The 25579-nt window shown below is 54.7% G+C and overlaps 4 protein-coding genes across 4 annotated transcripts in view; 1 reads left to right on the top strand and 3 right to left on the bottom strand.

Moving 5' to 3' along the window:
• The window catches only part of CSUI_000154 (alpha-tubulin suppressor protein), a 20130-nt gene extending 16342 nt beyond the window's left edge, over positions 1-3788 (bottom strand). The window contains exons 1-3 of the mRNA XM_068060388.1: positions 1926-3788; positions 1360-1497; positions 252-331 (exon numbers count right to left, since the gene is read on the bottom strand). Of these exons, the coding sequence (XP_067927621.1) occupies positions 252-331; positions 1360-1497; positions 1926-2631 (924 nt within the window). The 5' untranslated portion in view covers positions 2632-3788. The remainder of the gene's footprint in view (positions 1-251; positions 332-1359; positions 1498-1925) is intronic.
• Positions 3789-5520: 1732 nt separating this feature from the next.
• CSUI_000155 (ap2 domain transcription factor ap2ix-1) lies at positions 5521-12845 on the bottom strand. Its single transcript, XM_068060389.1, has 6 exons — positions 12702-12845; positions 12199-12268; positions 11765-11944; positions 9288-11484; positions 8532-8901; positions 5521-8228 (listed from the first exon to the last, which is right to left on the bottom strand). The coding sequence occupies exons 5-6, from the start codon at positions 8864-8866 to the stop codon at positions 5726-5728; spliced, it is 2838 nt and encodes a 945-aa protein (XP_067927622.1). The 5' UTR covers positions 8867-8901; positions 9288-11484; positions 11765-11944; positions 12199-12268; positions 12702-12845; the 3' UTR covers positions 5521-5725.
• Positions 12846-13278: 433 nt separating this feature from the next.
• Positions 13279-21957, top strand: CSUI_000156 (trna (guanine -n)-dimethyltransferase). The gene is made up of 11 exons (XM_068060390.1): positions 13279-14006; positions 14980-15078; positions 15792-15929; positions 16425-17100; positions 17725-17878; positions 18422-18658; positions 18991-19095; positions 19724-19809; positions 20247-20414; positions 20871-20993; positions 21110-21957. Exons 1-11 carry the CDS (start codon positions 13682-13684, stop codon positions 21192-21194), a joined length of 2196 nt encoding a protein of 731 aa, XP_067927623.1. The 5' UTR covers positions 13279-13681; the 3' UTR covers positions 21195-21957.
• CSUI_000157 (preprocathepsin c precursor) lies at positions 21527-24291 on the bottom strand (the record flags this gene model as incomplete). The annotated part of the gene is made up of 17 exons (XM_068060391.1): positions 21527-21686; positions 21741-21785; positions 21841-21892; positions 21945-22063; positions 22124-22207; positions 22265-22327; positions 22386-22432; positions 22487-22573; positions 22626-22768; positions 22828-22904; positions 23033-23245; positions 23308-23465; positions 23523-23602; positions 23657-23738; positions 23792-23991; positions 24047-24155; positions 24211-24291. 17 exons carry the CDS (start codon positions 24289-24291, stop codon positions 21527-21529), a joined length of 1800 nt encoding a protein of 599 aa, XP_067927624.1.
• Positions 24292-25579: the final 1288 nt, after the last annotated feature.

Raw genomic sequence — 25579 nt, forward strand, 5'->3', positions numbered from 1 at the left:
TCTGATGTTGTATGCCCTGATTATGATAACCAAAGAAAATGCCACTGCACAAGGACCTCCTAAGGTTCCGCCAGCACACAACGGAGAGTGAACTTCAGGCTGCATGCGTACGCTTGCCTTCTCAATCCAGAAAAGAAGAAAACAAAAACTGCTGTGATGAGAAACAAACAAACGCACCCTACAGCAAATCTGCTGACAAGTCGTGGAAGGAGAGTCAAATTCTCCCGGCCACTGTAGTTGGCTTTCCTCACCACCGCGGCAGGCGTGGCATTACCCGATCCAGTCGAGTCACTCGCAGATGGCATAATTTGACAGAAAAATCGACCCTGGCCTGTCGACACACCACAGACGACACCACGGGACGGCAATCAGCTTACATTAAGCACGACACCTTTTCCTGTGTCACCGTGTCCAGCTCTCGTTGACACGCAAAAACTCGCTCTTGGTCGCCCACACATAGAGTCGGACAAATGGCAACCGAAGCGCGATCAGGCACAACCACCTGATTTTGGTCTGTGCCTACACTCTGCAGAAGACACTACAGATGCTCAAGAGCCTAATGGTTGGAAGAGCGGGCCGGAGCGTCTTCGAAATACTAGGTGAAAGAAAAAAAACAAAACGGTGCTCTGAACACCTGTGGCGACTCCTTGACGGGACAATTGGAACAGCGCAGTGTCACGATCACCACTTGTTTGGCACCAAGGAAGGCACTGCTCGTCACGCCTAAGCAGATGTGCCACCTGGGGTACGATCATGTTTTCTCGCTCAGAGCCCCACCCAAAATTCAGTTAAGGGGCTTTAAAATACTCGAGTGAGTCATTACCGGCCAACAAATCCCGGAGCGGTGGCTCCCGCGTTGGCAATGCCTTCGCGTAACACGTTGGATTTTCGCACCTTGAAGAGTGAACAAGTCCACACAGCATGGCTCGAAAAAAAACATGGTTCTGCAGGATCTTCCACTCTACAGTTATGGATTCACGTTCACAAGCCGCCGCGACCACGCCACGCGATGCTGCAACCTGCGACGCCGATGCGGAAGTCGTGTGGATAAACGGAGAGACACCACAAGACGCACTTGACATTCTCCCAACTGGTATCCCACGCGCTCACGGCCGCAGTGTCATTCTGGGTGTGCGCCGGGCGGTTTCACAGCGACCAGATGCATGAACAGAATCACAGTTTCCTAGTGAAGCTCCGGAGGTCGCCCCTGTAAGACTACCCTGACTGCGTGATGGGCACACGGTCAGAGAAAAAAAGTGCGCCGCTAAGTGAAATGAAACTCGATACGGCGCAAGAACGAGGTCTCTAAACACGAGTCTGACAAGATGTTGGCTTGCGCACGCTTAAAGTGAAACTTACACAGACGTTTGATCTGGTCGGTGCAATCCCGCACCGACGGGCACGCATCCGTGCTGCTTTTCCATGTTGCGGACTTCACTCTGATGAAATTGAAGCTGCACAGGAGTTCAACAATATCCCCTTCCTTGCCTTTGAAACCTTGACACAGGAGCAAAACAGCAGTTAGCTACACTGGACAATGTATCTGCCTGCAAACAGTAACTACGAAAAAAAGTCCAGCACATGTCAAATGCGTCATCCCGAACTCCCGCGAAATTCAGTCGTATCCAGGTTCGAACCGTCGCACGCGACGGGACTGTCCCTCAGGTGGAACACCCAGCACTGTACACCAGCGCACACAGCTCGGGTTGAAAATGGTGCAGTACCTCTTGCCGCCGCGAGTTGTAACACCATGCGCAGAACCAGCCCAGCAACCTGACAGAAGTCTTCACTTTCAAACCCTTCCAGGCACAGATCCCCTACAACTCAAACGCCGCACGGGCAGATCCTGTCGCTGTGAAAACCCCCCTCACTGAAGACACGCAACCGGATGGTTTTTTCCTTCCTCTAATGTCCGGTACACTCACTCTTTGATTCTTCACTGGACGCCTGTAAAACCGAAGTTTCGACCGACAAGCTCAAATCATCTCCCTTGAAGAAAGTTGCCCTCAAAGTCGCATTACTGTTCCAAAGCTCCCGAGCATTCGCCGACAACTGTTGTCTCTCGAAAGCGTTCTTCCGGCGCCGAGCAACACCCAGTGCGTCGGCAGCTCGAGTACAAAGAACTGCGACGGCTGCAACCGCTAGGAAAAGTACTTTCCACGGCCTTCGCCGAGCATAAGAACCAGAACTAGGTACGGACTCGCAGCCCAAAACTGCTATAAGGTTTTTGAGAGCCCGTAAAACCCGACACGCAGCACAGGGTATGTTGGCGTTCTCCAGGCTTGCTCTGTTGCAAGGATGCAACCGCTCTGACACTAGGCCGAAACAAAGAGGACGGCCTGACACGGGTGAACTTGCAGAGCCAGAAACTCGCTGACCACCCGAGTCTCCATCTACAAGTAAAAAATTCTTGCCCAGCTGCTGAATTGCGGCACGAGCAACGGTCTGCATACGGGTACTCGTGACAGTGGCCGGTGCGTGGAATATACTACCCTCCCGGGACCGACGGCCGGAGGAGAAACGCCGGTGCGATGCCGACAGGTGCGAGGCCGGGGACACAGCAAGCTGCATCTTTGCTACGCGACACCGTGAGATGATTTCGTCCATTCCTGCGGTGTTCACACCCAGCATCCGGGGAGCTGGTTAGCCCAGTCTGCTGAGCGCAGACCGGTCTTCGAAAGCCCGATGTGACAGGAGTAAATCCGATCCCGCGATCAAATGCGAAAGCCTCTTTCAGTCACGAAAGATGAACGCCGGGCCTAGTCCGACACAACTTTGAACAGGGGGCTGCTGCGTCGGAGAATGGCGTGAACTGTACGTCTTGACGGAGAGACTGCAGCACTCGAAAAATGTGACGGGGTCAGGAAAAGCCAACCGGCCACAACAAACAAGCCAGTAACAACCAGACCGGATGTCCCAGGGCCCTACCCCAACACCCGATGGAGCCGGCACTGGAGCGAAAGGTTTCTACATCGCGGAGGAGCACTAACGCACGAGGTCTTCACAGAACATGGTTGAAGGCTTTCTGCCGGAGAAACGCAAAGAGAAGGACGCAGCCCGGCAAAAGAAAATGCTAAGCACGGGCGCTCCCGCTCGGCCCTGTCGAGCCCGGAGAGGGCTCAGATGAGGTGTTTGTCAAAAGCGTGCCAGTCGGAGGGAATCGCTGCCGCCCGCCTACGGTAGCCCCACCCTTGACACAAGGGCGCATAAAAACAGCAGATGAAACGCGGGGCACGGGTAGGCAAGGTGAAAAAAATAAGGCATCTCAAACGACCGAGCATCGGAGACGCAGGCGGCAAGCTGTACAGGCATGCATCAGTATTTCTGAACACATGCGAGCGAAGTGAACTGGGCCGCGGTACAGTGTGAAACAGAGCACTCGTTGACCCTGTCAGCACAACTAGAAAGTAGCCCTGAAGGGCACGGTCATTGCTCGTACTTCTTCCGGGTTTCTCGATGTGAGTACCGGATACTATTCCGTGCCGGCGCAGCCGGTAGCTACTTGTCTGGCGAGTAAGAACAGATCGTCTATGTTTCCCAAGGCTCTTGCCTCATCCGCGCTGCTGCAGTATCTTCTGTATTTCTCCCGAAATTGCCGCATGTCGGCATCAAAAATAACCTCAGCCAATCCCCGCTCACGGGGTTTTAGAGGCTGGAGTAGCTGGCTATTTTTCAATCAGCAGTGGACTTTCCAGGCAATGCAACAGAGTGTTTCGTCGTTCGCGCTCCCTAGCCGGTGCCTTTGCAGTCATGACATCTCGTTATGTGTTCGTCTCCACGAAGATTGAGACCGGCGTTTAGTACCTCCACGCACGGCAATACTCGGTGCAAAGAGCCAGCGGAACCCATTCGCCTGAGCGCTCCTGGCCTGGGAACCAATGAGCGCGTCGGCGGACAGTCCTCGATTTCCTGTGTTACTGCCTCAACCCAACCCGGAAGCAGCGACTCCACCGAGATGGCAAACTAGCGAGCTCACTTGCGAAAGAGTTTTTAAATTCTAAAACATCTTTAGATCAAGAACTATTTTTATAACAATTCGATAGTATAACTTTACGTAAAAATAAATTGTTTAACGAAATATTTTCGCCGCAATGTTTTTTTCACAATCATTATTTAATATGAAGTGGTTCTTAACTGCTAAAGACTGCCAGTAAAAATTTATTTTTTAAAAATTTTAATTTCCGTGCTGACAAGACTCAGTGATGCTCGTCGAGTGATCTTGTTCCGCCGTCGCGTCCTGGCTTTGTGGTGGCACTGTCCAAGCGGCGGCAATTCAAGAAAACGTGAAAGGTCAACGGGTCTGTTCTGGTTCACGTGGATTCGCCTCCGGTTTCTCCTTGCTGGCCTTTCGCGTTTGCCGCTCGTGGCTGCGCGGCAAAAACGGCCGGCCCCTGTCTGGGTGCGTTTCTCAACATGATCTGCAGCCCTTCTCTGAAAGACGAGGTCTCCGTTTTCACGGGCACAACTTTTCCGGTGAAGGATTCGACTCCTTTCCTGTGAATGACCTCGGGGAAATGCTGGAGACCTTACGGGTGCATTATTTCACGGGACGCGGGCTATTCTTCTCGAGCTGCTGCGAAGGAAGGGAATCCACCGTAATGCAACAATTCGAGGAAGAGCAGTAGTGACCGAACAGTTCCCAAGTGCACAGGCTTTCCACGTACCACGTTGTACACAGATGGATCGTGCCGAGTGTTGTGTCGTACTGGCCCACTACACTGCGGAGGACAAAAGACATGAGAGTCTGTAACGTTCTCGGTGTTACCAGCTATTGCAACTCTCACTTATACTACTGGCAATTGGAAATCTGTGATTGGAAGCACTGATCGGGCGCCTATTTCGCGTTCAACAGAAAAGCCACGCGCCATTTTTGTCGGCCCGCCCGAAGCTAGCACTCGAGAAGCAAGGCACCCCTTCAAGGGCACCTGGATATGTGAGACAGGTACCACCATGGGGTCCGTTCGAAGACGCCCTGTCCCTGTATAGTGAACTGCCGTTCACAGGCGATCATGAAGGGGGAGTACTGCACGCGGTCGCCTCCCTTGTTGCTTGAGGTGGCGATCAGTGCGCCACGTTGGGAGGCTGTCCGACAGGCTCTTGAAAATTGGCACGCAAAAGCGTCCTGAATCGAAATCACTGAACAGGACTTATCGGCTACTGATGCAAACTTTTGAACCAGTAGGCGACAGTGAACTCCGCGCCGGAAATAAACTGCTGCGTGAACCTGCTGCTTCCCATCTGATGGCTTGTACAAAAGTGGAGCTGGTAACTTAGCAGGAACTCTCAGGCGACAGTTCCGAAGCAGAGCCCGCAAACTATCGAACGTAGGCTGTCTCGCCTACCACCGAGACCGGACTAGCGCAGGTCAACAAACCTTCGCATCGTCTCCTCACAGCTACCAACGTATAGCCCATTAGGACTCTATTCAAGTCTCCGAAGAGCAAGACAAAAACGGCGGCTATGCACCACCAAAGGCGCCAGTGAACGAAACGGCAACCTTGGCAATCACGATGACATAAACCTGACAAAAAAACATTTCCAGCCAGAAACTCCGAAGACTTCCGAGTAGGTAGCTCTCTCTTGAGTCGCATAGAGTACAGGCCGGGCGTCACCCAAACAGAATAAGCCGAACCTCGTGTTTCCTCCCGCATTTCAACAGCATAGCACTGCAGACAAGACCGAGGATAAGACTTTCGATGTCCAACTCACCTCAGTCTTCGTCAGCCTATTCGTTCCCCGAAACACACGAGGTGCTGTTTCCGACAGAGTGATCCTCTGCAGCAGCCCTCGAGTCCCAGTCGCAAGATATCTGCGCCGGGCCGTGTATCCCTCCTGTAGCGTCACGTGAGCTCCCACTGCCCCGCAATGTCTCTCCATAGCCGTCAGCCAGACAGGCATGTAGAACTGACTGTTTCCTGTTTTCTTTCAGTGCTTCCCCATTCGCGGCCGTAGCCGGACAGTCATTTGTTCCCGCTCTGAGGACGCGAGAAAGCGCCGCCATAGCGCCTCCTGTTGGCTCTGGTGATGACCTGGCTGGCGGCGAGGCCGCGAGTGAATTGATTGGCGCATTGTATAATTGTGGAATACTGAGGGACTCAGCCAGCTTCTGAAGCTCCATCAAACTCAATCCAAGGGCCGCTCTCTCCAAAATCTCGACAGGAGCTTTGTTGTGTGGCGCGCTACTACCCAGTGAGGAAGAACACGGCTGTTCACTGGGGGAGTTCTTTGCTGAAACATCTCTTTTGGCTGACCCCGCTCCTTGCGTACTGTTCGAAAGCGCAGCCGCAACAAGTGCGCCAGAAAGGACTGCCTCAGGAATATCAGCGGCAGCTTGGGCTATGGCAGTAGTATTGCCAAGAAAAGCTTTCTCCAAGCATAGGGATGGAGCGCCACTCAGATTCTGCCCTTGCTTCCCGTTATGCTTCTGCTGACGCTCGTTGAGTCGTTGCTCATACTGCCGAAGCTGCTGACGCGCCGTTCTTTGGTCGAACGCGTGGCGAGCGGAAATGGCCATTAACCTTGCTCGTTCACATCCGAATTTCTTGTTACTAAACGACTTGTAGTTCTGTTTCCCGTTTTCACACCAGAATGCCACCCAGCTGTTGCGGTCCTTTGCAAAGCGGACGCCTGGCATTGGTGCGTCTTCCCGTGGCCACGCTGGTCTCAACTTCTTCGGACCTGTAGACCGCGCAAGGCCCTGCTGCAAAGGAGTGACGTTGTTGGGCGACTCCACCGAGTGGCCCGCCAGCTCTTGTAGATCGGGGTGCCTTTCTCCGGTGTCTGATCTTAGAGCAGCTTCTTCGGTGTTGAGAAGCTTGCGTTTCGTGCGTCCTCCGCTGGTGTCAGGAAAGTGCTCATCCTGCAGGGGACGGCCTGGTGCAGACTTGGCACATGCAACCTGGGCAGGAGAGCCAGTGAGTTTGACTCCTTCTACAGACTGCGTGGGCGAGCTGCATGCCATCGTATGTCTCCGAGCGCCTCTCTGTATCTGGCACCTAGTAAAAGTATTCTGGATGTTGTCACGCACCCCAGGCGGCAGCTCGGTGCTTGGCACCGCTGCGCCGAAACTATTGGCGCCTGGCCCTTCCTTCGCTGCTGGGGTTCTTGAATCCCTGAAATCATCAGTAAAAGTCTGTGGTGGGGCACCGTCTCGGCTGTCTGTCACCCCTCGTGCGATGCTGATAGAGGGTGCGAGTCCCTGACCGGTTCTGCTTTCTTCGAACAGCGAGGTGCTGAGCTCCTTGTTGTGAGACCCCAAAGAATGACTGAGTACGGGCAGCATTTCTGACCCACCATCCAGCTCAGTCCTTTCTCCGCTGGTATCTGCTGCCCCCCTTTGTACAGTTGACGAGGAGCCGTGAAACGGGATTCTACTAGTCGAGGTCTCCGAGATCAGAAGCTGTCCCCTAGACACAGCTGTCGGCAGGGGCTCGCTCCCCGAGTCACTGAGAAGGACCTTCATATCGGTCTTGTCTTGTTCATCGAAGTGTTCCACGGTATGACATCCCGTCTGTTTGGGGAGGCCTGTGCTCGGCATAGGGACTTGCAGAAAGGGGCAGCCAGAGGAGTCACTGCCAACAACTGTGCTGTTCAGCAAAGACATCAGGTGGTTCTGCGCCTTGACAATGCCTCTTTGAACGCTCATAATGCTCCGTAGCAATTCTCGAGCTTCGGCTATCAGTGAACAAGCCACATCTAAAGTCCGGCTGTAGATTGCGTCGGGGCCACCGAGGCCCTGGCTGCGCGGTAAAACAAATCCCTCGCTGGGAGGACTCTGAAAGGCGGATGAGTCTACGGTAACGAGGGGTTCACAACACTTCACTTCTGGCAAACTCTTATCGCCGTCTCCTTTCTCCCCGCCGTGAAAATGTGTCCCCGTGGATAAGGACGGCAGCTTGGGGAAGCAGGTCAGAGGACTCCGCTTTTCCTGAAGGCTAGGCACGCCACCAGTCGCTCCCCCTACAGCCTCAGACTCGCGTCCGCTTTCACTGTGGCTGTCACTGGTGGTTGTGCACGACTCCGAGCAGCCAGAGCATGGCCCCCCACACGCTGGCAACGCGAGCTTGCTGTCAGGACGTTTTCCCTCGGAGCCTTGAGCTGAACCCGTCCATGGAGCACAGTCCACGAGTTCATTACCAGAAAATGGGCAGAGGCCTTTTTCGACACGTGCGGGAGAAGCAGAACCGCCGCATACAGTACCACCCGGGGCACCTGTAAGCATGATTGACCTGAAGGACAAAAGGCGAAACCCGTGTAGCAGAAACGAGACCCTGGGTTTGACCTCCTTTTCGGGGGGGCGGTGCGGGCCGCAGGAACTCGGGATTGATGCGCCACCCATGTCCCCGCAGAGTGCAAGATGGGACGCAAGCCCGCTTTGGAGGCCAAATAGTGACGCTCTCCAACCACCGTTCCCGACGGGAGTGCGCTGGTTTACATGATGTCAAGTGATAGCTATGCGAGTGAGCAGTTTGGCACTAAAGGGCATAGCGGGCACAGCACGAAAAAGATTCCTTCTACATGTCGGAGCTTACAGTGGGGACAAGCCCGACGCTGTTCGGCAGCACCCAGGGTCCACCGTCTCCGTGCTTCCCATATCTGGCCTTCTCGATCTCTGGTTCGGTTGACTGTCGTCTCCAGGAGAATGAAGGCCTAACCTGAGGCTGACTGCACCCTCCGCCTGCCGGTCTGTGTCCTCCATAGACGCCGTTCGACGCGCAGGCAGCAATGTAAATCCTGTTTTATCAATGTCCTGGAGAGCACCAGAAGAGGTGGTACGGCATGGCAGCTCTCCCATGTCCCCGCTCTGAGAATATGAATGGTCTGGTTCTGGCATGCGGACCTCCCAGACAATGTGGAGTCTGGCCATGTAACGCCTTCGTTGACAGATACGGCTGTAGTGGCCTGCGGATGCACACACTGCACTGGAACCCCTACTAGAGACAGTTCAATCACCTTCTATGGAACATCGCAAAAAAGCGATGGTCGACAATCCCCTCCGGCGCTTCGGGTGCCCATACGAAAGGTACAGCAGCGGCCAGTAGTCAGATGTGAAGAAAACATCATTCGCTGCCAGTTGCGACCCAAGAACTGAACATTTTGAAGCCGGTAACAGCAGCCAAAGATCTATAGTGAAGTCCGTAGCCGCTCGCTTCCCCCACTTCCACACCGACTAGACCGTGATGTGCGGCGGGTGGAGCTAAAGATTTCTAGCGCCCGCAGGGTAACTGCTGACCGGGCCCGTTACACTCAACCTGCAGTACCAGTGACAAACCACTGTGTGGACTTACTTCCTGGGCTCTCACTCCGAGGTAGTGTTCTGTAACTGCTCGGTGATTCACCGGCGCACCTTGCGATAATACGACCACTATCGTTAAGGCCGGGGTAGGTTAGAAGAGGGATGGGCCCGCAAGCCAGCTGCTTTCCCTCCCTCCCCGGGCCTCACGGGCAAGCCTGGTACGTCACGGTCAACGGAGCTGTGGTGCCCGCTCGGACACCAGGCCAAAGACCAAACCACAGCGAAGTCAGCGGGTGGGCTAGGAAGCAGATCTCCGTACCGGCAAAGTCATCTGCCAACGGCGCTGCCGTGCCAGCCAAATGGCAGGGGACAGCTGACTCTACTCGAGCCTGGACCCCCCCGGAGCAACAGGGACGTCTGCTCGGCTTGCCCGCTTGTCTGGTGTTCGGAATGATGTTGAATCCCCTAAACGCCGTTGAAGTCGGCTACAGCTCGGACAGAAAAATCTTCGCTCTGACCCTCCCCCAGCAGATGCTGCGCAGCTGGCGCGGGCCTTGCCGGGTGAAGACCGCGATCTCAAGGAGCCGCCAGGGGGCTGGTTGGGACGTTGCCACCACTACCTTCACGAAGAGACGGTGTCTCGAGGACAGACCCCAGGAGAAAAAATGTTTACGGGCAAGGGGGCCTGATAAAAACAAAGGCGCGAAAACCCCGATCTGCAAGGGAGAACAAGAAGCAGACGCCCTTAGCACGTTCTCCCAATGCCGCTGTCGCGCGCTCCGAGACAAGGGGAGTCCCTCACACCCCCCGTCCTCACACATCCATCTCCCCGCGTCGGGAAGCTTTCAAAAACCAAACTGGGTTTGTTCTACTATCTCTGCATCTACACCCTTAGACGGAAAGCGCATTCAGACGGAAAACGTCTGAAAGGAGAAGCAATGCATTTGTACGAAGGCGAAGCCTCCCAGGACAGCAGATGTTGCCAGCATGGCCACTAAGCAGCTACCGGTCTATCCCGGGTTTCTTCCTGGCCCACGGTTCTCGAACCCTCCGGAGGCAGTGGTACAGCAGCACCGCGCAGCATCCGGGGGCCAGCCACCAGGTGGCTACTGCCGGCGTGTGTGGTCGTGTCTGCCAGCTGTTCACTGCGTCGTCCGGCGTCCGGCAACGCTGCCACGTTCCGTACTGGGGACAGCATCGCTCGGTGCTCTGCGCTCTGGTGGCAGACCGGCGGACTAAGCCGGGCCTTCTGCTCCCTAGCCATTCCTGTGCTGTTCTTCGAAGCGGTGCGGGCACTCCAGCCAGAATGTGCCCGCAAGGAAATCTGACCGCGACTCCTGCTTTCTGCAGTGAACCTGACAGGCTGCCGATGAAGGTCCGACTTGGTCCAACTCTCTGGTCGCGGGACCCCTTCACGAAACTGCGTGATAGCGCCTGGTCGTACCGAAACATTTTTGCACGAGACGTCCCCGCCGCCGCGGGAAGCCCCCCCCTCGTGCCCGGCCAACTATCTCAACAAACGGGTCACATGCGTGAATTTCCGCTGTTCCGAGTTCGTGATCTGCAGAACTGCGAGGTGCAGGTAACTGCGTGCGAGCGTAGCGCCTTTCTGAAATAGCTGGACGAGCACCATCCGAAGCGACGACCAGCTAAGCTGCTACAGAGCTAAGTCGCTTCCACGCTCTCTTCACAGATGCCCGCGCAGGTAGTCTTGTCCAGCGCGTGCATTTTCGTCGGGACCGACAAGCTCCAGCGGGAAACGGTTAAAAGAATGCACGCGTACAGTGGCAGTGCCCGAAGCAAACGTTTGCCTGCGGTGGAGGCACTGGGGCGCGCCGACACTCTGACAGCCTACGCACGCCGTCGTCGATGCCATTCTAAGAGAGGAGACCACCAAGCAGGTTGCACATGCGCACTGCCGAAGAAATTGAGGCAACATCCTTTCTTCTGTGGAGCGACACAATTACTGCTAAGCACACACAGGTGGTTGGATTGTCAAGCCTTGGGGAGGCCGGCGGTAATTGTCTGTTGAATCTTCCTTAGTAGCCTTGTCGTCCGTAATCGCCGCCGCTCCTTCTGTCCTGATCGTAACCCCCTCCGTAGCCGCCACTCGAGTAACCGCCGCTCCCACCATACTGACCTCTGTCACCGTATCCCCCACTTTCACGTTGGTAACCGCTGTCGTTGCCGTATCCGCCACCGTAGCTGCCGCCCCCGCCGAACCGGCCCTCGTCGCGTCTTTGGTCCCCCTGATTCACAGTTGTACGCAGCACCGATGGCTTACTCCGAGTCTTTGTGATAGTGCCAGGAAGAGGTAGCAGAGGCAGTCCGCTGGGAGTATAGTAGTGCCCCCGGGAGAGCCGCGATACATCACGTGCTCCGCGAAGATGCTTCTACTGGACTACCGGCATCCCTGGTTCGTTAATGCATTTGCTATGGCACTTTTTCCAACGGTTCGCCATAGTGGCAAGAGTGAGGTAATTGCACGTGTTCTCGGGTACCGCCTCACAGCCAGTGCACAGCGCTCACCTGAACATAGGCCCCATTCGGCCCGGTGACGTTCACCGCTTTCTTCCGCCCATCGCTCGAGGTCTGGACGACAAACTCGACCTGCTCGCCTTCAGCAAGGTTCCGGAAGCCCTCAGCGCGGATTTCCGACTGGTGAACAAACAAGTCTGTCCCGTCCTCCGCGGTAATGAAACCGTATCCCTGCACGGAATGTGAAAGGGGGCATCCTTGTTCAGTCTGTCGAAGTTAACGGGAGTCTGCTTTGGTCCCGGCGGCGATGTGACGTCTCGAGTTCAGTCACGAAGACCGAAACTGATGAAGGCGACTGCCTTCATCCCAAAAAGTGGCGACTTCCATGCTTTTTAACGAGAAGATCATTCCTGCTCTGTAGGCGACTACGTCCACGCGAATTTCCTAGGCTTACACGCACCGCGGGCACGCTGGACTTGACGTACCTTCTTGGAGTCGAACCATTTACACGCACCTCGGCACACCGCCATGGTGGGAGACAATTTTAGAGAATGCCTGTTGAGAAAACAACCGAAAGTCACATGATGATGTCGGAAACGTCCACCACGAAGGAAGCCTTGACGAAAGTCGCGCATGTCACAGTATGTTGAACGGAAACGCCCTTGCACAGAGCGGAACACGAGGAACAGACCAAAAATGAGCAGTAGATGCAACAGATAGCTAGCCTCGTGCCGCTCTGAAGACAGTCGACGTGTTCGTTGTTTTGCGTGTGTGCTGTTTGACGCTAAAGTTCTGGTCTTGAGACACGCACAGCTGCATGGCAAGACGTGACTGAAACTGACGAGCGCCTACTCCAAGAACGCTTCAGCCACGCCTTTTCAAGCGCCGCATATTCCAAACAGAAGTGAGAAGTGGCAGTCCGGTCCGTTGACCCTGCCACCTCTGTTCAGTCGTCCCCAGTGTGACCGTACTTGTAGTTGCGACTTACCAGTAAAGCGCAAGTGTGAATTCAAGGGTAGCACGACAACAGAAAATTACTGAGAATGCGCCACACTGGCGGAAATCTTATGAGGCGCTGTCCCTCCAAGCTGCTGGTAGCTCAGGTTTTTGGGAGGCCGCACCTGAGCCGTCAGGATGACACGCGCAGTGCTCTGGTCCCAGTCTTTTTGGCGCGCGGATCTGTCACCCCAACGGGTGTTCGGGGGGCCAGCGGTCGCTACTGGTCTACTGGTCTGCGGCGGCCCCTCCAAGTATATTTGGACAAATACGCGCCGCCCTCACCTAACAATGAAGACCTACCTCGCAAGTATCCTCTTTTCCCTTAGCAAAACACCGTGTAACGGCTGCATTATTTTGTCCTTCCGTACTTGCAGCCACCCGTAGCCAATAACACGGCAACCACTGCCGAGACCGTCGGTACCAGATACGCTCACACACGGGAATACACTTGAAGAGCCGGAGACAACGAGTAAAATTCTGTTAGGCAGGAATTGCCCTCGCATCCTCAGGAAAGGGTGGACCCCGGCTTCAGACGAGAGCTGCCGTTTTTCCAGTTTCCAGGTTGCCGATGGACCAGTGCCGCGCCCGCTGTCATCCCACCAAGGGCTTCTGCGATGTTCTACGGGGACAATCGATCAGATCACCTGCATGCAGATGCCATGCTTGAGCGGCGCAAAACGCAAGGGCTGTGCCCGTGGGCGATAAAACACGTCTCTTCATGGTCTTCCAGACTTTCCTGGAGCGGTCGCAGCATGGAAAACACCGAGGAAGCTCTTGAGGCGGCCCGTGTACTCTGCTCCTTCAAGTACCGCTCCAACGTCGTTGACGGCTTTTCTGGTTGCGGGGCTACATGTGACGGACGTGGCCTTCTTTTTTTCCCCCACGGTATTTCCATTCTCCCAAGTGTGCCTTTGGGTTGCTTGTGGCTGACTGCTTCACCCTCTGCATCTCAGCAACCCTGCGTTCGTTATGGGCACTCCGGGCGATGCCCCGCTAAACTCTGTTGGGGCCGTGTCCGGACGGCCGTCTCCAGAGCAAGCTAGATCAATGGAGGCAGGTTCAGATTGCCCAGCTGGCCGTGCAGCTTTTGACAAGGCCTCGCAGGAAACTCTTGCGCGTTCCCCTCAGCACGATGGAGACACGTCGAAATTCATTCGCGAGGGCAAGGTTTGCATCTATCGAACTACGGACAATGACGTCTTCTACAATCCTGTCCAGATCTTTAACCGTGACCTCTCTGTTCTTGCTATCAAAGCATTTGCTCTTCGGCAAAAGGAGGAGATTAAGCGGAGAGGTATGCTTTGCAAATAGCCCATACTCGTAGCACGGCCGCACATTCTCCAAGTACGGACCGTGATTCTGTGCCAGTCAGGACATCCGACGGCCTTCGTTGAATACACGCGTTCATCATAGAGCTTAGGACCTTGTTGTTAGATCGCCGTGCTCACGTCGCGTAGCTGCGTGGTCCTGTCGACTGGATAATCCCGTGGCCCAGGAGGTACTCGAGGTGAGTCGAACCTCGGATTATGTGTCACAACCCTTACGGACCTTCATTCACATGGATGAACGTGAGTAACAATGCCTTGTCCGTGGTCTCCGTTGTACCTCTGGTACGGACTTCTGCCCAGGTGAGAGCTGGCGTGGACGCGAGTTCCGTTTCAGAGCCCCCGTCGAGAAGAGTCGGAGCTTGGTCCGAGCGGCAGGCGTTGATGGACTTGTGCTGTGTCCTCTCGCACTAGACGTCATTGGGAGCGATGATGAATCAATAACTGTGGGGTGCCGGGAAAGTGCGCGCCCAGCCCAACCTGGTTCCCGGGACAGCCCCGCGCCAGGCTACTGTCCCGGCCAGCTTGCACAATTTTCCACATAGTTACAGCTGTCAAGGTTTTGGGCCGTCCGCTTCTGTTTTTGTTGCCGGTCAACAGTCGTACTTTCTCTTTTCCTCGTAGGATAACTGATCAGGAGCCGTAGTCCCTCTTTCCTAGTAAGAATGCCCCGAGCGGAGACAATTATCGTGAAAGCTGCGCGTTTCATTTGACAATGCCGCACTGTTTCTTCCCGATGCATATACCGTGTGGTCAGCCGTCTTCGTGTTGCGTGATGGGGGACTGTAGACTCTGCGTATTCTTACAGAACGGGATCCCGGTAAAGGCTGAATGGGAGAGCTGTCACACGGCGCTTCCTGTAGGACTCTAGCAGGCCACAACAGCTCGACACATACGAGACGAGCACTGCAACTCAAACGCTTGTACTTCTGGCACGTTCAGGCCGGAGAACAGCAGAGCGTGCCCAGCAGGAAGGCAAACAGCCGCCTCCTCTTTTGGAGTTCTCTGGTCTCACTGTGCTCGAGCCTCTGGCAGCCACGGGTGCGTACATCGGCCTCGTGGACACCCTGTGACTTGAACTTGAGTGCGCACCACGCCTCACTGCCCAGCACTCCATCTTTTCGTTGAGATTGCTTACCGGTGGCTAACAAGGAAGAATGCCCTCTTGCGTGCACGGACAGATGACTTTGCTTTGACTACCAGATTGCTCCCTACGTCGTACGAGGCTTCTTCGGTGATGTCATGTGGGTGAGCTTCGTCGCGTCGTCTCTCCGGCTGTAGCAGGCAATCGCTAGAAACTGATTTTGTTGTGAAGCGTACCCCTGCACGACTGAGACTATTGTTTGTGTTCTTGTGCATGCCTTCATGGTCATGTGGGGCTCACGTGATGCCGTTGTGTGCAGTGTGTCAGCGGAGGACAGGCTAGAGTGTTTTTGGTCCGGGCGCGAAGGTGTCAGCCCCATGTCTCGCTATGGATCACTCCGGACACTTTGCTGCGGTGTCTCACTTGGCTGGCGTAGCATTCGCGCGATGTATCACGCGTTTGATGTATTACACGATCTACGCCTTTAGCATGCGAGGACGAAGTGCAAGTGTCTCTTCGAGCCGGGGCTCTCAGGGGACTCTAGTACAAACGTTTGCACGGAATGAAGGGTAGGCGCTGGAGGTCTACACACAGTTTCAGCCTGATTGCCGACGTCGAGAACTCGGTTACAGGTGTAGGTGTTGCTTCGGTGCTGCCCGCTACTTTTCAGGCTTGAGGTCCCTAAGATATTTGGCGGAACTGCAAGATGAGGTTGTTACGGCGGTTGCAAACGATCTGGATCCCCACGCTGTTGATACCATTGAACGTAACGTCGCTCTGAATGGACTCCCAGCTAACAAACTCTACGGTATGAGCCTCCGTCGCGGCGTCAGTATGCCGTCCCGGGGCGTGCTCACGGGACAGTCTTGTTACACAGGCCCTTGTATCCGGTGCGGCGTGTGGGCGTGGGCTTGGGTTCCGCCACAGCAGGTTTCGGCCTGCTCACGAAGACCTTTTGCCCCGTCCTTTGGACGCAGGCTGCGCGTTGTGCAGACAAATGGCCTCTTTTTCAAGCCTAGTACATCTTCACGCGGTTCTGTGCGGGTAGCCTGTACTATGCTTGGGAAACATTCTCTTTATTCGAAGCTCATGAACATACTGGGTGACTGTAGGCTATGCTTAAGGTCCTGGAAAGTCAGGTCCGCAATTGAGCGAAGCTCGGCTGATGTTTCTTGGCCGTCGTCCGTGTATGCGCTTATGGAGTAACTGTAGGGGGCCGCGCTGAATTTCGCTTCTCTAGAGCTGAGCTGTTTGTTCAGAGGTAATATCTCTGCTCATTTGCTCATCTCGTTTTCTTGTACAGCCACTTGCAGTGAGGGCGCGCGTCTAATGTACGCTCTGGCGACACCAGGAAACTTGCAGCACGGCACAATCAAAAAGATTCACTCGCTCCCTCCGGGGAGCTCTGTCCCGTCCTCGTTTGATATGACACCTCCCGCCTCGAGAACATTCGCGCTGCCCCCCCTCTTTCTTTTTCTTTCTTCTGAATGTTCTTTAACACACGGAAGCGTTGCCGGGAAAGGTTCTCTGCCTGGCATAGACGGTTCCGGAAGGTCGTCCTCGAACGCCAGCTCCTGGCGCGGGTCAGAAGGAGCAGACGGCCAAGGCAGTTTGCCGCAAACAACCGTGCCGGCCGCGCAAGCTTCTTTCTCGTCTAGCATAGAAGAGGACAGTGGCGGTACAGTCTCTAACGGATCCAGTGGTCGGCGGGGGTGTCATGGATGTTATTCCCAGAACGATGGAAAGTGCGTCGGACAGAAATCGGACTTGCCCGTGTTTTTTGACGTTGTCGACGTCGATCCGTACGGAAGTGTTGCGCCCTTCTTGGACGCTGCGGTGCAGGCCGTCCGGCCAGGCGGGCTCGTGTGTCTGACTTCAACAGATATGCCGGTTCTCTGCGGGAATGCGCCGGATGTCACTTTCTATAAATATGGAGGAGCAGCATTAAAGGGCAAGTACATGCATGAAATGGCTGTCCGGTGAGCGAATTTGCGACCCTCCATTTACACAGGGAAGTGCGAGCGTTGGGAGGGCGGCCCCCAGCACCGACATAGGATGTCCTCTCTAGTCGAAAACGCTCGGGCTGCCGAAGGTCCTAGTGTAACTCTTGCACTCCCTTGTCTCGTGTGCTTTGTGATAACGAATGAAGGCCTCCGGGAGACGCTTTCTAAACCTTAAGAGATTGTCACGTGGGAGGTAGAGTGACAGTGCAGGCTGGCATCCTACTTCAAGCGGTGCAGGACAATGTTGGCGTTAGATTCTGCGCGTACTTTGTCTCGTCTGTCACCTCGGAGCGTCACTGGAGCTTTTGTCGTTACTGCTCCGCAGAAGAGACCGTGCGTCGATATGTGACAAGCTGCTACCAACGCACTTCACGTTCTTGAGGTAACTCTGTATACGTTGCCGCTGCGAGGTTCTTCTTTTCCTCCGTCGGAACGTCCGCCTGGTGTGGGTCCTGTCGGTCTGGATTTCGATTGCCGTGCGCTGGAGCTTCGTCTTCTCAGAGTAACATCAACTCACACACTCTCTGGTATTTTGTTTAACGTGACGTTTCTGTATGTAGAATTAGATTCGCTTGCACTTTTGGCTTTTGCCCTTTGTAGGCTGGTTGTATACGCGGCCACAGCCAGTGCGGCAAAGTACAAGCGGACCGTGGTGCCCCTCTTATCTTGCAGCGTTGACTTCTACGTCCGTCTTTTTCTGCAAGTCTTCGAATCTCCAGAGGGCTGCAAGGACGTGCACTCGAATTCTGCAGTGGTAAGCTGCTTCGCTTCTTCGAGCCCTTCAGCGAGAAAAAGACGCATCTGACGGTCGCCATTTTCTCAGTGTCAAAAGGGGATTTGCCGGTGCGAGACTTTCAACATCTGAGACTCGCGCTGATGAGACCCTGAAGTCTCAAACCAATGCTTGTCGCGTTAGCGCAGCTTTCTTGGGGTTGCTTTGGCGGTAGTGAGGGGTTGGTAGGTCCTGGTATGCACGATGCATCCAGTGAAGTAGGGCCTTGTATTTGATGGAAGTAACATCCAGCACTGCGTCCGAGTGATCACACCAGGCAGGCAGGTTGTCTTTGCAGACATTTCGGAGGAAGCATTTTTCTTCGCTTGTTTCTGTTCTAACGTACACTTGGCAGTGTGCTCGCGACCAGCCACATTCGGAAGCGTGGGGGTTAACAGCGTGCACGTGTCTCCGCTTCGTGGCGGTGCTGCTTTTTCTGATTGTCTTGAAGTTCTAGAATCATTTCTTTATGTTTCGGCTCATGCCCGAATTCTTGCTGCGACTTTTACTGTGCTCTGAACTCAGGTTCATCAATGCATACACTGCGACTTTTTCCGGGTCATTGGGCTCGGAGCGAAGGCGCTAGCGAGCTCGAAACAGTCAGGTACCGCTGAACCGTGCAGCGACAGATCAGCTGGATGTCGTGCACCGAAGAAACGAAAGTCTGCTCTGCTTCCCGAAGATTGTAGTGGGACCTGTCCGGAATGTGGCGGGCGGCTCACTATCGGAGGGCCCTTCTACAGTGGCCCTCTCTACCAACAGGTGCGCGGACTGGGCGGGCCTGGGTCCGTTCTGTACTGCTTCATGACGCATGGGAAATGATCAGATTGTGTGAGCGTGTCTTCTGTTCAGACAACTCGGGGGACTCTCTCTTCGGTTGTCTGACTAAGTGGCAATAGTGAGGGAGAGTGCCCGTGTTGAATGGTCCGGGGTACTCTCCAGTGGCAGACTGTCTAGCGCACGGAATGGCAAGAAAAGGGTCGCGATGCTGATCCAGAGTTTCTCAAGAGCCGAGGGAGCTGAGGCGCGAAGCTGACATTTTCAAGTTTAGTAAACAGGAGCGCTAGAGATCTGCGCTGTGCCACACTTCGCAGGAATTCTTGCATAAATGCTTGGGGTTGTGTGAAGTGGCAAAAGAGGTTCTTCCCGGTCTGACTATGGTTCCGCGCATTCGCGGGCTTCTCACCGCAATGTCGGAGGTATGAAACCAAAAATCATTGAACTGGTTTTAATAACGCAGTTGAAGAGTAAGCCACAAGGAAGGAAAGCAACGCAGCGGAATGAGTTGTCATACCTGGGACCTGCGTTGCGCACCCGAGGCTTCTGGGTCTCTTCAAAACAGGAGAGGAGGTAGTGAATGCGGGGTGCCAGTTTCGCTCGCGGGTCTTTCCTCGGATTCACTCTTGGATAATGCTCAGCGGTATGGTGTGGCCCTATTGTGGCCCTGTTTGCTTTTTGCCTCTTGTTCTGCAGCACACTGGGATCGTGGTCGGAGTAAATTGAACCGTGGACAGTTTTTGTGGTTGCGAATGCTTTCGTGACATGATTTTGCTTCAGCCATGGTCTCCCTGCTATACAAATCGACAAAAGCTGGCATAGCAGGCCTGCAGCTGTGTTACTGTCCTACGAGGCGGCGGTTGTTAGCTACGCTCCACCGACTTACAGCTTTGCGTGTATGTAAACGCGTAACGGCAACATGACAGTAGGCTGCGTGGCTATGTCTTTACTTTGATCTGCGGCAGTTCACCTGGGAGGTGGGCAGGCATTATGCGAGCGTAGTAACCGGTCGAACGAATTTGCGCTTCTATCGCTCTTCCGTTCTGACAGGAGTTGATGGATGTTCCGTTGTACTACCACTTGCCTACTCTCTGCAACCGCATGAAGCTGGAGATGCTGAAGCCGGCACTCCTGAAGTGAGCTTCTCAGATCGCGCCGGTGATTGAAGAGCTTAGCCATCGGGCAGCCGTCCTGGCAAGCGGTCGATGCTGTGAACACAAGTGGCCCACCATACAAGGTCTTGGCCGCTATCGGTTCCGACCCAGGGCAGGTGGACGTCCTCCTGCGTTATAGGTATTTGTCTCAGTGGAGTAGCTTGTCACTGCAGCCGGTGAATGCTTACCATTTTTCTTCTGTCGAAACTGATGGGGTGATCAGGCGGTCTCAAGGCCTTTACGAAGTGCACAGCACTGCGGTCGTACGTTTCCTATTCTGTCGGTACTGGTCTGTACTCGTAGAGGTATTGTGGCTCTTAATACGCGGTTTGCCCACGTGGTCGCCACATGGTTGGTCTCTGCGATCTTCTCTGGTAGCGGCAGTTCGTATATCGAACTGCTATGTCGTTTTCTTGCAGGTCAGCCCTCATCCGTCTCGGATACAGAGTGTCCCATTTCCATCGGGATCCACAGGCAATCAAAACAGACGCCCCGTCCACTGTGGTATTCGATATCCTGCGTACCCATGGCCGAGAACACCCTCCTAAGCATCCTGGAGAGTCTACTCTTTTACATAAGGAAATTGTGTAAGCCCTGGGGAAGAATGCCGCGAGCTGGAGGTAAATGGGAGTATACTAGGGGACGACCGCGGGACGTTGCGAGTGCAGGCTTCCGTAGTGGACACCTGTCTCACTGCACGCATGACTTGTCTTGACCCAAGAGCTTCCTTTTTCGGCTAAGGGCAGTGGTGTCACGGGCTGTTCTCGGGCCTCAACTACAGCTGATCTGTGCTGAGGGGGGGGTACACCAGGTTTTCAACAGGATTCGCTCGGTCTTCTTTGGGTCCCTACATCTTGGGGCCGGGGTGAGGGCGTTTTACTCACTATTAAATGCGTCTTATGTGTCGCGCTACAGTGTAGCCACAGCTTCGAGTCGCGCAAAACCACTCGCACACCACATTGACGTCTCAGTCACTTCCATCAACGGAACGTGCCCAGTGGTTGTTTCCGGAATTCTACCCGATTGTTGATTGCTCCGTTCAGCACACAAGGAATCGTCCTTGCGCCTGTTTCAGGCGCTACCAGCCCGTCAACCAATGTGCCGAAATGGCTGCCCAATCCGACGTCTCATTGGGGCCCGAAGAGCAGGGCCACCTCGAAGAAACGGTAAGCCTTGGCACCTTATCTGTCCCGCAGCTGGCCGTAGTGAGAATGAAATGAGCAGTTTCACGCCGAGGATGTCCCTTCACGCTAATGCTGCTCTCGGGCTTTTGGTTTTGCAGGAAAAATGACAGTTACGACCGTTTAGCAAGCACGAAGAACCAGATCGACAATTCCGAACAGACAGGCAACCCCTTAGTATGCTGACAGGGAGGCTCGCTGCATACAGCCAGCAGCGCGAGCCACTTCAGAGATCAGGGCGCTCCGCTGATACGAGTGTCGGTTTGGTGTGGTGACGGGCAGGTCGTGGCTTTCGGCGGGTGTGTCGTCGTTGGAGTGGCAACACTCCTAGAAACGTAAAGCGTCCGCGTTGCTAGTACGGAATTCCCAACGCCAGTTTCTCCCAGTACCTGGGGCACACAGACTTGCACTGGTCAATGTAACTGGAGTCCACAGGAAGCCGAACATCCCGGCATATACTTCGAAACGGTCTAACAAAATATTTTCAGATATGGCAGATTGCTCGGCTTCTCCGAGCACTAGGCATCTCGCCGTTTTCTAAATTGCTCGATCAACTTAGCGGCCTTGCCCCTTGTCAAGTCGGGGTCAAAGTACACTGCCTGCGACTCGATCGCTGCCATGTTTTCTCCTCTTGGCATCTTCATATAACCGCCGTTGCCCCAGTCGCTTCCCCATGTGCTGTGGACGAATTAGCCGGGTGATTGCCAATAGACGTAATTGGGCAGTCCTTACTTTCTGACGACCCAGAATTTCCTGGGCTTCTCGCCGCCGCGGGCGCTGAGATGTTCACGTACGATATTCTGTCTCGTGTCCGAGAAGAATGGGGGCTTACGGTTCTTCTCCCCAGCCGACGACGGCCACCGCATGGTTAGTGTATTCCCATCCTGAAAGACAGTGCTAGACCCCCGAGAGGCTTTGCTGTTTGGCTCCCCTTACCGTTGAAGCCAGGCTTCGTTATGTCGCAAATTTTCCCGTGTTCAGGAGGCTGCGAGTCGAACAGACCATCGTGGTACATGAAGAGCGTATCAGGAGCATCGATGGCAACAACCACAGGCCTATAGAGCCAAGTTGTTTCTTGATGCTAGTGCCCGGGTAGAGTTATTTCCAAGTCTTACCCGTGGTGAAAAATTTCGTGCATCATTTTGTCTTCGGAGCACCCCTCGTAAAACCCGCCAACGTAGTTATAGTCCTTCGCATACCTTGTGGGAATCGGGGGCTGTTGTCGGCCAGTTTCTCAGCCTCAGAGGTCTGCTTACCAGCGGTCCCCCGGACCACACCCGGGGGCGGAGTGTTCGGGCGTTCGCGTGACAGAGCCGATGCTGTTGCGCAGTTCATAGGCGCGATATGCTACGGCGATGTTCACAGTCAACTTCTCACTTCATCAGGCACGGTGCCACCCGTGGGTCGTGGGTAGCATTGTATTTCTGATACAGAGGGTACACCGTGAGACGTTGAGCACCGTCGTGTTTCGGGCTCACCTGGCACTGCTCTGTCCCGAAGCCAAATTCCTTTGCATGCTTTCCGACAAGAAAAGGGTACCCCCCGTCGCATCCTTGATTGTATGGCTGCCGGGTCGTACAAGCAGCGCATCCCCGGCATGAGACCTCGTGATCTTACCGAGCAGCTCAGTATCGACTGTGCTGACAGCGGAGACTCGAAAGCAGTCAGATTAGCTCCGGGAAAGAGCTTGTTGAAAAGAATTTCAAATCTTTTTTGCAACACGTAAGCTGACGAGACCGCGTAGCAGCTCCCGCAGCTTCCTACAAGTGGATATGCTTGACTTGCCGACATGGAACACCTAGGTGTCTGTGTGGCCGACCTTGGTTGATCACCCTGTCTGCACTTGGATTCCAGGACTCCAGGAGAAATGGGTCTCCCCAGGTCCTAGGAGAAGCTCGAGAGGCAAAACGCCGAAGCTAGTGGAATATATCTGCCTTACCATTCCTTTGGGAGCGTGTCTGACCGGGTGTCTGGCTGCACCTCAGGCCGAGCGCACGCTGTGAAGCCCTGCATTCCTGCATTGCCGGCGATCACGGAACCGGGAGGTAAGAGCCTGTTTTGGGAAGCCTTTTCTGGCGTCCATCTTACCGAAGCGATCTTTCTGGAGGAATGTCGGCAAGGCATAGTCCACCAGGGGGTGGTACTTCTTGAAGCCACTCTGTCCCTTGTACAGAGAGAGGTCCCGGGGAGAAACATCGGCGAACTGTTGATGGACTGTTGCCGTCCATCGCCCGGGGCTGGTAGAGCCCACGGCGAGTTATCTTGCAGATTCGTGTATGTGGGGCACAGAGTCACCTACACGGACAGTCCTTCGGTCAGAGATTCGAGCGTAGGTAGAGTGGGTAGGCGGTAGGCAGAATTCTCGAGAACCACAGACTTTTTTTCTGGCGCTGCCTCTTCCTTCTCGCCGTAGAAGCAAGACCAGGTATGCATCAAATGCATATTTTCTTTGTATTCCTGGACCGCACAGCCAAGTGAGATGAGGTGCCAACCTGGGCAGTCACCAGTGCTTGCCTTGACCGTCCAGCCTATATGGGTTCTCGTTGGATCCGTCACGTAGCACTTGGTCTCACCGAATGCATCCTCATTGTCCCCTAACGAGAGCAACTCTCCAGAGCTCACTGGTCTCAAAAGCGATGCTTTCTTACCGTTCAACTTTCTGGGACACTCAGCGGCGTCTTTCCGGGAGTATTTGAGTAGCGCGAAAAAGCGACGATCAGGCAGGCGGACCTATGCGTGGTTGCAGCTGAGGGTGTTTTGCAGCTCGCATGTTGGCTCCGTACCTCGAAACCTTCGTCGTACACCATGGTCCATGTTCCGACCGCAGTGTCAGGTTGGGACGGAACCGTTACTGCTAAATAGTTCCAGGTGTTTCTGGGGGCCACTTCACTGGTCCCGGGGACAAGTTTATCCGTCAGCGTAAGCTTCAGTTTCCTTTCTACTTGGCTGTGAGACTCCAACCATGCACCATAGTTATCCAGTGCTGCGGAAGAGGTCTGCTGCAAACAATCACGACATGAACACAGCACCAGACGAACCTGGCTGTAGGTTCTCGAGATTGTAATTTGGGCCGCCGCCACCGCAGGATGTGGGATGCTCGCTGTCCTCTGCCCCGAGAGTAAAGGTCCATGTTCCAAGCACATCGGCCTGCGTACAGCTGTGTTCAGCTTCCCTCCGACAGATCAATTCAGTTGACACCCACCATGAGTCCATGAATCGGAAGGTCGGCCCGAACCAGGGACAAACCCCCAGCGGCGAAGACACCGAGCCCGAGCAGCTTCATTTGACAAAGAAAGGTTGGTGACGCCTAGGCCTCGCTGCGTCAGGGCAAGCACCGCGCTGTGGAGAAAGCCAACACCTATGGGTATCGGCAGAAAGACGTGGCATAGGGTGCGGCTGAAGAATATGGAGAATGCGGCCCGTGCCGGTGTAGGTACAGAGCGTCTTAGGTATGCGACCATCTACTTGCAACTCGCCAGTATCCGATTGACCACCTGGGCCGGGGGCAGGTCGCGCTAAGCACGGTTCCCAACTTCCTAGGGTAACACCAAGTCCCCGTTACGACTTGGTTAGATGCACGTGCTGTGCAGCCCACCCTCTCGCACGAAGCTTCGGGTGCCAGACCAGCTCCATTCTGACGGTTACACCCCGCTGCATGTGGCCGTGTACTTTCCGGTGCCTCCAGAAAAAAACGAAAGTCTAAGCACTCCAGATGCTCCTGACGGCGAAACGGAAGAGGTAGAGCCGCCGAAGAAGTCGGTGTTCTTGAGACTTCTGTTTACCGCCTTTCCGTACCCACCCTGGAATACCTGGCGGTAGAGCGGTCTAGGAAACCAAACTCGCGTGTAGAGGATTATTCTGATTCATTCGGACTGAACACTCTTTAGACCTACACGGTCACACCTATTCCCTCTCACTTCCATCCCCAGGTTTCGTGTGCGGTGCAAAGCGTCAGCAACAATTTAACTCAGGCGCTAGCAGGCGCGGCCTGCGGGGAAAGTCTATCGCCAATTTCCCGGTGTCTCTCGCCGGACCTTTCTCTGCACAAGCGGCATACTGAACTTAAGAAGCAGCACCTACTCGTGTAATATTACTCGGCCAGGCTCCCCCAGAAGGATCGCTTTGGCAGTACGGATGCGGCGAAAGACGTTGCCAACGAGAGCACCGGGGGTCAGGGGAAACCATTGCAAAACAAGAAACCAGAGAACCTGCTACGGCCGAGTTCGCTGCGCTCGAGTCTACCAGAACTAGGGGACAATGCCAGAACTGAGCCTGTGGCACATTCTTGCGGGACTGAGGTCGGAAAACTTTACTCTCAAGAAATACAAGAGCGAATAACGCTAGTAAGCAGTGCCTACCGTGCAGGACAAAAATGCTGCTTGGCAGGGGCTACACAACTTTTCTGCAACTACGAACAGTAGAGGAGAGCCAACTAGAGAATGTGACAACTATATCGATGCGATTGCTTTACCAGAGCTCAATCCGTCCACATTGCGCCACTTGAAACAGAAGGAAATAAACACTTTGCGTCACGAACCCTGCGAGTCGTCCACTGCAGTCAGGATTGGAAA

This window comes from Cystoisospora suis, assembly GCF_002600585.1.
Source record: "Cystoisospora suis strain Wien I chromosome Unknown contig_72, whole genome shotgun sequence".
Lineage (NCBI taxonomy): Eukaryota > Apicomplexa > Conoidasida > Eucoccidiorida > Sarcocystidae > Cystoisospora > Cystoisospora suis.